The sequence below is a fragment of the Dama dama genome, chromosome 11, assembly GCF_033118175.1.
Source record: "Dama dama isolate Ldn47 chromosome 11, ASM3311817v1, whole genome shotgun sequence".
NCBI lineage: Eukaryota > Metazoa > Chordata > Mammalia > Artiodactyla > Cervidae > Dama > Dama dama.
Window position 1 is genome coordinate 31,552,643 of NC_083691.1, and position 13,264 is coordinate 31,565,906.

Sequence of the window (13,264 nt, forward strand, 5' to 3'; positions counted from 1 at the left end):
CGGGATGATGCATACCTGGAGAAAACCAGCCCCTGGTTGTCTGAACTGGTGCTGCTTGACCTAGTCGTGGAGAAGGACTGGTTTAAAACATTTTATTTCTAATATGTCAGACACTTATGCTTTATAAAACACAAAAAGAATTCCTAGAAAAAGTAAGTGAAAAACCTCATACAAAATATAAACCCACAGACCGTAACTGGCTGCCATGGCTTTGTCAGATTGCTTACTCAACACTTACTCTCAATTTCTGTCCTTAACTCAATGTAAATGGACATCAGACAGATCTTGAATTGGCACCAGACCATGGACCACACTTTGAGCAGCACTGGATTAAACCATGTGACCGCTTGTGGCCCTTACTTTAAGACCTGGGACCTGGGGGAAATGCAAAGGAAGCAATATTTTTAAACTGACTTTTGACCCACTTGAAGTGAAAGGGCCCAGGAAATACGTGGAAATCCAACTTTTCATTGGGATTTGACTCAACTCCTCCTTGCACCACAGAGCGGGGAGAGACTTAGGAAGAGGAGCCAGGGTATCTGGGCGCCCCCTCTAGTGCCCGCTGGCTTTGGGACCTCACTTTTTGCCCACACAACTGTGGGTCCTCCTGGAGGGCTGCCCTGTCTCAGAGGCCACGTGGGGGGTTGCTGTTTGGGGACCAGCACGTCTTCCTCCTCCCCAGCCGCAGCACTCCCACCTGGTTATCCAGCAGCTCCTGAGCCACCTGGATGCCAACAGCCGCAGCGCGGCCACGGTGCGGGCGGGCATCGTGGAGGTCCTGTCGGAAGCTGCCGTCATCGCCGCCACCGGCTCTGTGGGTAAGAGGGGAATCTTGAGCAGAACGGGGGCTGGGAACCCCCTCAAGGACGAAGAACTGCCCTTAGCGGTAGGCTGTCCCTCCTTCCAGAAAAGGGCAAGGGTAGGGAGGTGTCAGAGTGGTTATCCAGGAGGAGAACTCAGCCAGGGAAGGTGGGGGGTCAGAGGAAGCCCCTGGCTGGAAGTGGGCCTGGGCTTGCCCGGTAAGCCTGGGCAGGGGGCTATGAGCCAGGAGTGCCAGCCCCAGATGTCAGGTCTGCCACCCTCTACGCTCAGGGCCCACGGTGCTGGAGATGTTCAACACTCTGCTGAGGCAGCTGCGGCTCAGCATCGACTACGCTCTGACTGGGAGCTACGACGGGGCCATCAGCCTCGGCACCAAGATCATCAAGGAACACGAAGAGCGCATGTTCCAGGAGGCAGTCATCAAGACCATAGGTGAGCCCCGGGAGGGGCGGGGCCCGGGGGGGCGGGGCCCGGGAGGGTGGGGCGCCCGGGCCAGACCTCCTGAAGAAGGGGTAGATGGGCGGTCCCCATTCCCCCAAGGACGTTAGTCCCTGGCATTGTAGGTTTGTCATCCACTCAACATCGCGTTAGGGCTTCCCTGGTAGCTCAGCTGGTAAAGAATCCGCCTACACTGCAGGAGACCTGGGTTCTATCCCTGGGTTGGGGAAGATCCCCTGGAGAAGGTCATGGCAGCCCACTCAGTATTCTTGCCTGTTTTCTTGCCTGGAGAATCCCCATGGACAGAGGAGCCTGGCGGGCTGCCATCACGGGGTCGAAAAGAGTCGGACACAGCTGAGCGACTAAGCACGCACGCTCGCACTTCGTGTTAATGCACGGACACTGGAGGAAGTGGAGTCAGCCCACAGTGCACACAGCTCACAGAGTCCCTGGGGCCAGGCCTGAGTTAGATCACAGAACGATCTCCCTGGGTTTCTCAGCCTGGAGTTCAAATCAGAGGCTAAGAGAGGCGAACTCTTCTTGCACCCTAGTCCCCATTAGGCCTGCCTGATCCTTCCATGTCTGAGCGATTGGACGGGTTCAGTTCAGTTCAGTTCAGTCGCTCAGTCGTGTCTGACTCTTTGTGACCCCATGAACTGCAGCATGCCAGGCCTCCCTGTCCATCACCAACTCCCGGAGTTTATCCAAACTCATGTTCATTGAGTCGGTGATACCATCCAACCATCTCATCTTCTGTCGTCCCCTTCTCTCCTGCCCTCAATCTTTCCCAGCATCAGGGTCTTTTCAAATGAGTCAGCTCTTCACATCAGGTGGCCAAAGTATTGGAGGGGAGGTGAGAGAAAGAAAGACAAAAGGAAGGAAAGGGGACAGGGGGAAAACTGTGGGTATGCACATGGATATTGAAGGGGAGAACTCTGAAGTCCACACATGATTGTAAGGGTTCAGAGTCTTCCTGTTCCAGTGCCACTGGAGTGTCCCCTCTAGGTCCCACAGACCTTCACCACAGCCACGGGAATAACAGGTCGAGGGATGGGAGCCTGGAAGAGTCAGCTGGCACTCCTCACAGTAGTTTGTTTGGCTGAAAGGCTGAGCAGAGACCCCACCCCCCCCACCCCCCCACCGCCCCGCAGCTGCCGGCCTTACCAGAGCCAACCCTCTCCTCTGTCTTTTCCCCGCAGGCTCCTTTGCCAGCACGTTGCCTACTTACCAGCGCTCCGAGGTGATCCTCTTCATCATGAGCAAGGTTCCGCTGCCTTCCCTGCACCATCCCATGGAGACAGGGAGGACTGGGTGAGTCTACCCTACTTTCTTCTCCCTTCTTGGATTCCGCCAACTCCCCTTCCCACGTTTCTGGGCTCTCTTCCTTCTCCACCTCAACTTCCCTGGTTCTGCCCTCACATATCTTCTCTCATTCTGCTCTCAAATCCTTCCACAGCCTTTCGTGGGCCTTTGGATCCTACTTAACTCCACTGACTGTCCCACCAGTAACAATCTCCCACCTCGAGGGGTGTGTGTGCTAAGTCGCTTCAGTCGTGTGCTACTCTCTGTGACCCCATGGACTGTAGCCTGCCAGGATTCTCTGTCCATGGAGATTCTCCAGGCAAGAATACTGGAGTGGGTTGCCATGCCCTTCTCCAGGGGATCTTCCTGACGCAGGGATTGAACCTGCATCTCTTTATGTCTCCTGCACCGGCAGGCGGGTCCTTTACCACCAGCTGGTCAGCGTCATTCCTCTGGAAGTCACTGTCTTGGGTGACCCAACAGGTTTAGCCTCATGGAGAATCTAATCACAAGAGAGCACTGGGCACACAAGTGTGGGGTCTTCTGTATCTGTACCACCATCCTGCTGATCATCTGTATCTCTGCTCTATAGGGAGAACAGGAACCGACTGACCCAGATTATGCTGCTGAAATCCCTCCTTCAGGTAAGCCTCTCCTGTCCCCATTCCTGCTCTGCCTCCGTAGGAGGCAGCTCCTTCCAAGGGACCAAGAGAAGGCTGCCACTTTCTGTTGTGCAGGTTGCACACTGCACAAACATATCCAGCCAAAGGGGTGAGTAGGGGACTGAAATCTAACCTGTGTTCCACTCACTAGGCAGGCTGGGCACCCACAAGGCTAGGTTGTCCAGAGCAGGCAGGACACCTGTTTCTAACTTTCACAAAGGTACCTTCTCAGATACCGATGGTCTTGTCAGTCAAACCTTATCTCTGTATTGAGATGGAATCTACTGGTTCCTGCCCTTTCTCCTTCCAGGTATCTCACCAGGTGCCCTCCGCCTGCTTCTCCCTTGGCATTTATGCCCACCTCAATCTCCCAGTCACCATCTTTACCTTTATCAGTTTTTTAAAAATAATAACTATAATTATTTTAGGTAATTTAATTTTAAAATTATCTTTAAAAGTTTTTTGGCCATGCAATTATGGCTTGCAAGACTTTAGTTCCCTGACCAGAGATTGAATCTGGGACCCAAAAGTGAAAGTGCCAAGTGCCAAGTGCTAACTAACCACTGGACCACCAGGGAATCTCCGCCCCCACCCTCCACTTAGCAATATTTTTGCATTTGTCTTCCTTCCATCTTTGCAGCCATCACTGGAGCCTAGATTTGTTGTTCTCAAATGCCATTCCCATGACCAGCTTGTTCAATGTATAGATTCCCTAGAGACTTTGAACCATCAGTTTGAGTGAGGTCCTAGAATGTGTATTTGTAACAAGCGCCGCAGGTATTTTTGTGCACAGCCCTGGCCTAACCTCTGGACATTTCGCAACTACATTACTCTCTTGGTTACTCCCTCCCTCCTTACCTATCTTAAATACAACCAAGAAGAATTTTCTAGAAATGTTATTCCTCATGGATTGCTCCTTGTTAAAGAGTGGATCTTAGTTTTCAATTGCTGTACATCCAGACTTCGAACTTCTCAGACTGAAATTGGAAGGCCCTCAGTACCCATTCCCTCCCTAGAACCTCCATATCGTCCCTCAACCTGTCTTTGTGTTAACCATGCTAGTCGGCACAGCCCCCTCACTCCTGATCAGGCCTTCCGTCCCCACTTCCCAGCCCACACCTTTCATGTCACCCCTTATTAGAAAGGCTTTTCCTACTGACACCCACATCTGGCTACCTCCTTGGTCTATGTATTCCTGCCATTTCTTTGCTGAGTTTACCCTCGTTAATTTTGTACCCAGCATCTTACCAAGGTGATGGTTGGGGACACACCTTAAATACATCCCCCTTCAGTGAACACTGATGCCACCAGGCTTTTTACCAGAGCCTCAAGGGCCTGCTGAATCATCACAGGCATTGTTTTGCAATATGGACTTAACAGTAAATCTGTTTGGCTGTTTTTTGACAACATCGCGGATGAGATGTCTCAGTATGCCAACAGGCTTTAATCCAAAGACCACCATCATGGCCTAGCTAGAAGAGGTGTAAACAAATGCTATGTGTGTTCTCTGACTGTGACTATGTCTGTGGGTTCTAATTCGTCAACCCAGCTGTAAGTTCTTCTGCTATCTCTCCTTTTCTTTGTGGCTGTTCATGCTCCTGATGAAGTGTGTTCATGGTGAACATTCACTGTGTGTGCCTTAATGGGTTGGAACTTTAGCTTCAGATACTCTCTGGCTCCTTGCTCCCCTCCAGTGCTCATCCTCTGCTTGCTTTTAGCAGCTTAATGTCCCTGGATACTGTGCCCATCTGCTCAGCTAAACTCAGCTGGGCAGGTTGCCTCAGTAGATGATGGAGGGTTCCCCAAAGCTGCCTAAGGTGAAGGGCAGGGGGAACTGGACTGGGGGATGTTTAGAGATGATGGGTGCCTGGGACCCAGCTTCTGCTGGCTGTTTCTCTGTCTCCTCCCTGCTGCCAGGAGGACCAGTATTCCTAGGCATGCAATCCCGGGCTCCCTTGCAGGTATCCACTGGCTTCCAGAGCAACAACATGATGTCAGCTTTGCCCAGCAACTTCCTTGACCGCCTTCTCTCCACCGCCCTTATGGAGGACGCAGAGATCCGTCTCTTCGTTCTAGAGATTCTCATCAGTTTCATTGATCGTCATGGCAACCGTCACAAGTTCTCTACCATCAGGTGAACTTGGGGTCTCCCCCCGCCCCCCGCAATTTGATATGTGAAGGGGAAGAAGGCTCCCATTAGGGTCTCACCCTGAGGTGGGAGGACAGTGCAGATCTTCAGTGGGGACCCCTCACCAAGGAGTTGACCATGGACGTGGACCCAGGGTTCTTGCGAGGGAAGGAGACTGAAAGGGTGCTTGTGTCTAAGAGAGCGAGGGAGGGAGTGGAGATTTGGGAGATAAAGAGCAGGTACTCACGGGAGCTCTTTGGTAGGAAGGGAAGAAGAGGATGCAGGGTTATCAGTAGCCTGGGGGCTGAAAGAGAGGAAAGAAAGTGAGGAAGAAGGTAATCTGGATCAGTTTTTAAGAAAAAAACGAGACAGGAGCTTGAGAACTTGAGAGAAAGTGGCAATCAGGCCAAGAACCTGGGTGGGAGGACACAGGGAGACATTAGTACAGCTAAGGAGTGGGGCAGAGCCCAGTGATACCACATGAGCCCTGCTGGCCTCACCCCAGGGCTCAGGTGACCCCTCATGTCCCCCTGCAGCACCCTCAGTGACATCTCTATCCTGAAGCTGAAAGTGGACAAGTGCTCCCGGCAGGACACCATCTTCATGAAGAAGGTGAGCAAGCGTGACCTCAAGACACATTGAAACCTGGGTGGGTCAGGCCCTGTGGACCCCAGCCTTGAGCCCCCAGTGGCCATCACCACTGGCCATGCCTACAGAGCTCACTTCCTCCTCTCTGACTATGATTAGTCAGAATGACCAGCCGACCCCTCTAGGGAATCAAGCCCCCAGTTCATACTCATCCCAAGCCATAGGAAGACCATCGCTTGGCCGTCTTCCCCTGTGTTTGGGTGGCAGCTTTTGTTGCTGGTTTCACTGGCCCCACCTTCCCTAAGCACATATTCCTGCGTGTGCTCCATTCCACTGGGGTCTGCTGTAAAGGTATCCTGTCCCTGAGGATGGAGGGGGGTACAGGAGGAAGGAGGTGGAGCTGCGTCACCCCCTTCAGACTGCTCTTCCATGCCCCTGGCCCCTCCTGTCCCCATCCACCGTGGCCTTGCTCCCACTCTTACCCACTTCTCCAGCACTCCCAGCAGCTCTACAGACACATCTACCTGAGCTGTAAGGAGGAAACGAACCTACAGAAGCACTACGAGGCGCTCTACGGCCTGCTGGCACTCATCAGCATCGAGCTGGCCAACGAGGAGGTGGTGGTGGACCTCATCCGCCTGGTGCTGGCCGTCCAGGTGGGGCCTGGTGTGGGCAGGACACAGAGGTTAGGGTCAGGGGAGGGGACCTGTTTGAGCACTAATGAGAGTGCCAAGTGGCCACTGTTTTAACGACTGTGTTTTGGAGCCCAGGTATGTTGCGCCCTTAGTCGGCCATTCCTCTGAAGACCACAAACCATGGTCCTGCTGGGGTAACCACCAAAGAATGCTGAATTCATGGCTTTGACCCATCCTCAGAGTAAAGGAGACCCAGGGAACAGGATCTTTCAAAAACATCATTTCACCCCTAGTATTTCAGTTCTCTTGCAAGGTCTGAATGAGACTTCATGGATTACTAAGAGAGTACTCATAGCCTGGTGCTGTGCTTAGTCGCTTTGTCCAACTCTTAGTCCAACTCTTTGTGACCCTATGGACTGTGGCCCACCAGGCTCGTCTGTCCATGGAGATTCTCTAGGCAAGAATACTGGAATGGGTTGCCATGCTCTCCTCCAGGCGATCTTCCCAACCCAGGGATCAAACCCAGGTCTCCCTCATTGCAGGCAGATTCTTTACCATCTTAGTCACCAGAGAAGTCCAAGAATACTGGAGTGGATAGCCTATCCCTTTTCCAGGGGACCTTCCCAACCCAGGAATTGAACTGGGGTCTCCTGCATTGCTGGTGGATTCTTTACCAGCTGAGCTACTAGGGAAGCAGTGATCCCCAAACAAACTTGTTTGTGTAAATGTCACCTGGTTCCCAAAACTGGCTGTGCTTTCAGAATTGCCTTAAGCACTTACTAAAAATATATAATCCCCGTACTGTACCCAAGCTCGGGGACCTAGAGATTCAAAAAGCCGCCGTCATGACTCTCAGGCAGCCGGTGTGGCACTAGACAGGGTTTAGACTTCCAAGGTCTGCTTGGGTGAAAGTACACTCCCCAGGATGCTAAGAATTGAAGTAGGTTCTTAAGACCTCAAATGCCAGGGTCCACAGGGTCCTGAAGCTAAGTGGACATCATATTCTGAATGGTGGTGAACCCGGGAATTCTGTCAGGGAGACTCTTTAGCTACCTGCTTGATGGTGCTAAATCCTGCAAGACCAACCCAGATGCTATAAGAGTCTTCATTCTAGAATGTGAGATTCCTCTGTGTCCCAGCCCCTAGTAACTCTCATAGCTTTGTCAGTTTAACGTGTGAATCCAGCATAGCAAACCAATCCAGTCCTCCAAGAATTATCCAAGGTCTGTAGTGAAGGAGACAGCATCCTTGAAGTGGGGATTCATGAGGGTTTGGACAATCAAGGTCGCTACAGCTGGAACTGCAAAGTGGGGCATTGAGGTTATCGCCTCTCCACTTGAGTATTTATGGGCATCCAACTCATGGATTGTTCTAGGGACCATTTGCTTCAGTGACTTCTGTCCCCCAGAAGGTTATGGGACAAATGCGGGGAGAGACTTCGTCTAGAGTGGTGGGTCATCTCTAAGGGAGGTTGGGAGAGGTTGGTGGAGAGTGGGCACCCTCTGGACAGTGGGTTGTTCCCTCTGTCTTGTCCCAGGATGTGGCCCAAGTCAATGAAGAGAACCTGCCTGTTTACAACCGCTGTGCCCTCTACGCACTGGGCGCTGCTTACCTGAACCTTATCAGCCAACTCACGACGGTGCCTGCCTTCTGCCAGCACATCCATGAGGTTGGTGTCCTCATGACCCCAAGAGCTCAGGAGGCCCTTGACTTGGGGTTTCCCCAGTAAACCTTTTGCTGAATTGTATGAGCTCCGTGCTTAGTCCAGGCATGAGAATTAATGATGAGAAATCCCCAGCAGAGCATCTTCTGCTGCAGGACATGACATAGCAGGGTGGGATCAGACATAGTCAGTATCCCGTACCTCTTCCCAGCCTGCTACCTGCCCCCCTCTACTTCCTGCCCCTCTATGCCCCCCTCACCCCCAGAAGCACACATGTACACACCTCTCAGGTCATCTGGGACTAAAACTACTTTTAAGAAATGTTTTTGTTGTGAAAGTTTTCAAATATCACAGAAGCAGTGTGAGTAGGGCAGTGAACATCCACACAGCTATCACACAGATTAAACACTTAGGAAGGTTTTTCCACATTTGCTTCATCTGTCTCTTTTTCTTTTCCTTTGCTGAAATATGCTTAAACAAACCTTGGTTATCACATCGTTTCACCTCTAAACACATCAGTATTCATATCTAAAAAAATATGGACACCTTCCTGCTCAATTGCTATGCTATTTACATAATAAAATTATTAATTAAATGACTGATTATGCCTTGGTATTATCTTATAGCCAGTCTACAATCCAATGTTCTCAGTTATTGCAAAAAAACATTTTAAAACATACTGAACTATGTATAGGTAGAATGATATCATATGTAGGATTAACTTTAAAATACACCAGCAACACAAAATTAAACAAGAAAGCCGAGGTCTCGGCTAACCTGACCGGCTGGGGGGCATGGAGGAAAATGCTGTATTGCTGTGCCAAAGACCACTCTGAACGAAGAAGGGCCTTGCCAGCCGTGGGCTGATCCAGGAGGACAGGAAAAGCAATGCTGACATCCTCTTCAGTACAAATAGTTGCCTCCTGGCTTCCTCACCTCCTGCACGTACTTTGTTGCCAACTGTCCTCCCACTTCTCACCATCTTAATAGCTGTCACTTTTCTTGTCAAAAATTTGCAAAGGATGGTGAGGGAAACTCACTGTGTCGCTTTCCATCAGGACGCTCTGCGGTGCCTGTGGGTTTTGGGAACAGTGCGATCTGTGCTTCCTCTCTCATGTATAAACAGAAAACAGGAATAGGACACGGGAGCAAGACACTGAACTCTCCTGGGAGCAAAGTGCCCTGTCTATGGAGGACATTCAGTGCGTGTGTGTCACTGGAGACAGCTTGAGCAGTCCTCCTGGGCTTCCTGAGCTGCCCCGAGGTCCTGGTTGGTCTGAGTTACTCCCTCAGCTCTGGGGGCTCTGCCAGGGACTGTGTGGGAGGGAGGAAGTACTCTGTTGGGGCAGGAGCTCTCTTCTTGGCCCGTTTGCATCTCCCTCTCCCCGCCGAACCCAGCTCCTCTCTCAATTCCTCCCAAACCTCAGGTGATAGAGACCAGGAAGAAAGAGGCCCCATACATGCTTCCGGAGGACGTGTTTGTGGAGAGGCCCAGGTGAGGATCGCAGTGGGGACACGGTCAAGAAAACACCCAGGGCACCTGGGCAAGAAAGTGGGTGATCTGAGGCCAGGAACTTGGGCTTCTGTGGGCTCACAGGCAGAAAATGGACCCTGCCTGTGACCCAGAAGTCCTGGGTCAAGTTTAATCCCCCTCACGTGACTGTGATCCCCGCCTTGAGCTGTCTCAGCATGCTGTACGATCAAGTATGGGATAGAGCCTCTGGGCACTTTGGCCAAGCCCAGGGGAACACATCCTGGAGAAGCCACTCCACCAATCCAAGCGGCCTTCTCAGACTGTAGTCTGTGGGCCAGCGTCACTTCAACATCAGGGGAACTCAAGGAAAAGATATTCTTCAAAAACAAAATATCCCACAATAAAGGATGGCTTTATAAATTATGGCCTATCCATACCATTAGACAACTGGTAGCCACAATATTTTGGAAGAGTAGTTCATGTGAAATGGTCACTGCATAATAGGTGAATAAAATAGGTCCTGGAACAGGACTGTGGAGGGTAGGGGAATGTTTGCATGTGTGCATAAAAGTGTATGACTGAGGGAGCCTACACAAAATATGGATATGGTTTTCTCTGGGAAGTGGGACTGCAGATGTTTTTTTTTTTTTTTTTCCTTTCACTTGTCTTTCATTTTGTATAATAAGTGTTACTTGCTACAGCTTGCAGGATCTCAGTTCCCCGACCAGGGATTGAACCCAGGCCACGGCAGTGAAAACCTGGAATCCCAAGCACTGGGCCACCAGGGCACTCCCTTGAGTCTTACATTTATAATAAGGAAGGGCATCCGGAAGTTGGCCTGGTTACCCAGGGCTCTCACGTGCCTCTCCCCGCTCTCTGCCTCCCAGGCTGACTCACAACCTTGACGGAGTGGTGATTGAGCTGCTCTTCCGCCAGAGCAAGATCAGTGAAGTCCTGGGTGGCAGTGGTTACAATGCCGACAGGCTCTGCGTGCCCTACATCCCTCAGCTGACAGGTAGGAACCTTGCTCGAGCACTTCCAAGCCTGCCTCTGGCTTTTCTTGGCCAGGTAAGGGCAGGAATGGAAGGGACCTGTGAGCCCTTCTGTCACCTTCTAAAGCAACTTGGATGTCAGACTGGGAATCCGTGGTGAGATCCTCAGCGTCCCCACCTCTGCCCCTCCGTGCAGGGTCCTTGGGAATAACTGGCCCATAAGATAGCCTGGCTTGTGCGTGGGAGACGCCCCCACTGTGCTGTAAAGAGCGCCCATGGACTACAGAGTCAGAGACCCAATTCTCTGCAGCTTCCCTCCTGAAAATTCTTAGCTGAGTCCCTTGGCATCTCTGAGTCTCAGTTGCCTTGGCTGTAAAATAGAAATGTTAACAATACCTGCCTTAGAGGGAAGATGCGAATGCCGGTAGGAGCAAATGCTATGCAAATGACAGCGGCTGGAGCTGTTAGCAGGCGATGCCCATGCTTTCTGGTCATAAGCAGCTTCTTTGTGCTCATCAATGATTGCAAAATCTTAGCTCTAAAGAGCAAAACTCACCAGCCTAAGAGGGGCAAAGAAGTCGCTGCAGCCCTCTATAAACTCCAGCTGTTGCCCTCAGGGTATAAATCCCTTTGAACCCTCCGAGGACCCAGCCAAGCCAGGAGGGGTTGGGGGAGGGAGGACGGGAAGATGGGAGATGGTGCTGGAGGCAAGCTTCTGGCTCCCTCTCCCGGGCTGGGGCACTCTAGCTTCCAGGCTTCTCTTTTCCCAGATGAGGATCGCTTATCCAAGAGGAAGAGCATTGGAGAGACCATTTCCCTGCAGGTGGAGGTGGAATCGAGGAACAGCCCAGAGAAGGAGGAGGTGAGTGTCCTTGTTGATCAGGTGGTCAGACACTCCATGATCCAGCCCCCCTAACTGCACTATGCATTTAAGGATGCATGGAAGGGAAATTTCTCAAGTAAGCCCTGTTTTCTTTCTGACTCTCATCATATATATCCTAGACATTTCCATCCATCTGGAAAAAGTAATTGAACCTCCATACACTCCCATGAGGATATTCTAAAAATCAGTCTTGAAAGGTTTGCTGGTTGTCATTCCCCATTCACAATGGAGGTAAACCTGATCCGTGTTGGAAATTGGAAGGCCTCAGGGAGAGGATGAAGGCAAAAATAGCTTTCACGATGTCTCTTCCAGATATGTCAAGAAAGGTGCTTTTTAAAGAGAATGATGTGGCTTAAAGATTGCTCTTTCTTCTATCATCTCTTCTGTTTAAATTAACATGTTATATCTCTTCTGCCATTTTTACTTCTGCCTCATAAAATAAAGCAGATGTACCCACAAGTAAGAGAGAATAAGGAGTCATAGTGGAAATACCAAATTTACTCCCTCAAATGAGAAAGAAATGGGGACAGGGCAGAGAGGAGGGAGAAAGGCCTCCCAGGGGAGCAGAAGCTTCAGGACACAGTACACTTGTTTTTCTTATAGTTTTTTTTTTTGTTGGGATGTAGTTGATTTACAATGTTGTATTAGTTTCTGTTGTACAGCAAAGTTAATCAGTTGTACTTATGCATATATCCACTCTTTTTTAGATTGTTTTCCCATACAGGCCTTTACAGAGTATTGAGTATAGTTCCCATGCTATACAGTAGGTCCTTATTAGTTTTCTATTTCGTATATAGTAGTGTGTATATGTCAATTCCAATCTCCCAATTTATCCCCTCCCCACAGTACAGATGCTTTTAATGGTGACTCTGTCAATTAAGGGCTTCCCTTGTGGCTCAGCTGGTAAAGAATCTGCCTGCAATGCGGGAGACCTGGGTTCGATCCCTGAGTTGGGAAGATCCCCTGGAGAAGGGAAAGGTTACTCACTCCAGTATTCTGGCCTGGAGAATTCCATGGACTGTATAATCATGGGGTGGCAAAGAGTTGGACACGACTGAGTGACTTTCACACTTCACTGCCAATTAAGGGAATTAATAGAGATGAGAGGGATCTTAGCAAGAAGTGAGGAGGACACACATCTGGGTGGAATTGGGACAAGAAGATGTGCGGGGTCCTTCAGCACGAACAGCCTGGCATAGCCATGGAGGGCAGCTTGGACACCCAGCCTCTGCCCAGTGGGCTTGGGGCAAAGACAAATCAATGGGGTCAAGATCAAGCCTCCCCCAACCATTCCCTCAGCCATTCCTTCAACTCCTCAGTTACTGGGGCAGACCTCCAGGGCAGAGCTTTTCAAGGCTTGTCTGGAAGCCCATGGAAGGAAAGAAGCTCTGACTCGGGCTAATTGAAGAAGCGGAATGAGGTTGAGCCAGGTATCCTCCACGGCCCTTCTGGTTCTGCAGGGCTGGAAGCCTCACACGTGTTAGGACCACAGTATAGATGACTGCTGTCCCCTCCGTAGTTATAATTCTTTCTTCCCAAGAGTCGAGAGACCCTTAGAAAAGGATAAATAAAGTAAAGCAGCAGAAGGAAGAGAAATACTCCTCTGGTTACACAGCCACCTGCTCCCTGCTGGCCTCCCCGTCACTGACACGGGTTCCTCCCCCTCTTTGAGAGTCA

At 50.8% G+C, this 13,264-nt stretch overlaps 1 protein-coding gene across 6 annotated transcripts in view; it reads left to right on the forward strand.

The window, feature by feature from the left end:
* Window positions 1–13,264, forward strand: part of EFR3B (EFR3 homolog B) — a 95,484-nt gene that overhangs the window by 73,356 nt on the left and 8,864 nt on the right. For 2 of the 6 annotated variants that reach the window (XM_061154940.1, XM_061154943.1), the window contains 11 exons: window positions 683–818; window positions 1,093–1,254; window positions 2,460–2,571; window positions 3,155–3,206; window positions 5,186–5,358; window positions 5,889–5,964; window positions 6,435–6,596; window positions 8,113–8,244; window positions 9,666–9,733; window positions 10,600–10,727; window positions 11,475–11,566. In XM_061154940.1, coding sequence (XP_061010923.1) covers window positions 683–818; window positions 1,093–1,254; window positions 2,460–2,571; window positions 3,155–3,206; window positions 5,186–5,358; window positions 5,889–5,964; window positions 6,435–6,596; window positions 8,113–8,244; window positions 9,666–9,733; window positions 10,600–10,727; window positions 11,475–11,566 — 1,293 coding nt within the window. The remainder of the gene's footprint in view (window positions 1–682; window positions 819–1,092; window positions 1,255–2,459; window positions 2,572–3,154; window positions 3,207–5,185; window positions 5,359–5,888; window positions 5,965–6,434; window positions 6,597–8,112; window positions 8,245–9,665; window positions 9,734–10,599; window positions 10,728–11,474; window positions 11,567–13,264) is intronic. The other 4 variants (XM_061154941.1, XM_061154944.1, XM_061154942.1 and 1 more) reach the window with 2 other exon arrangements.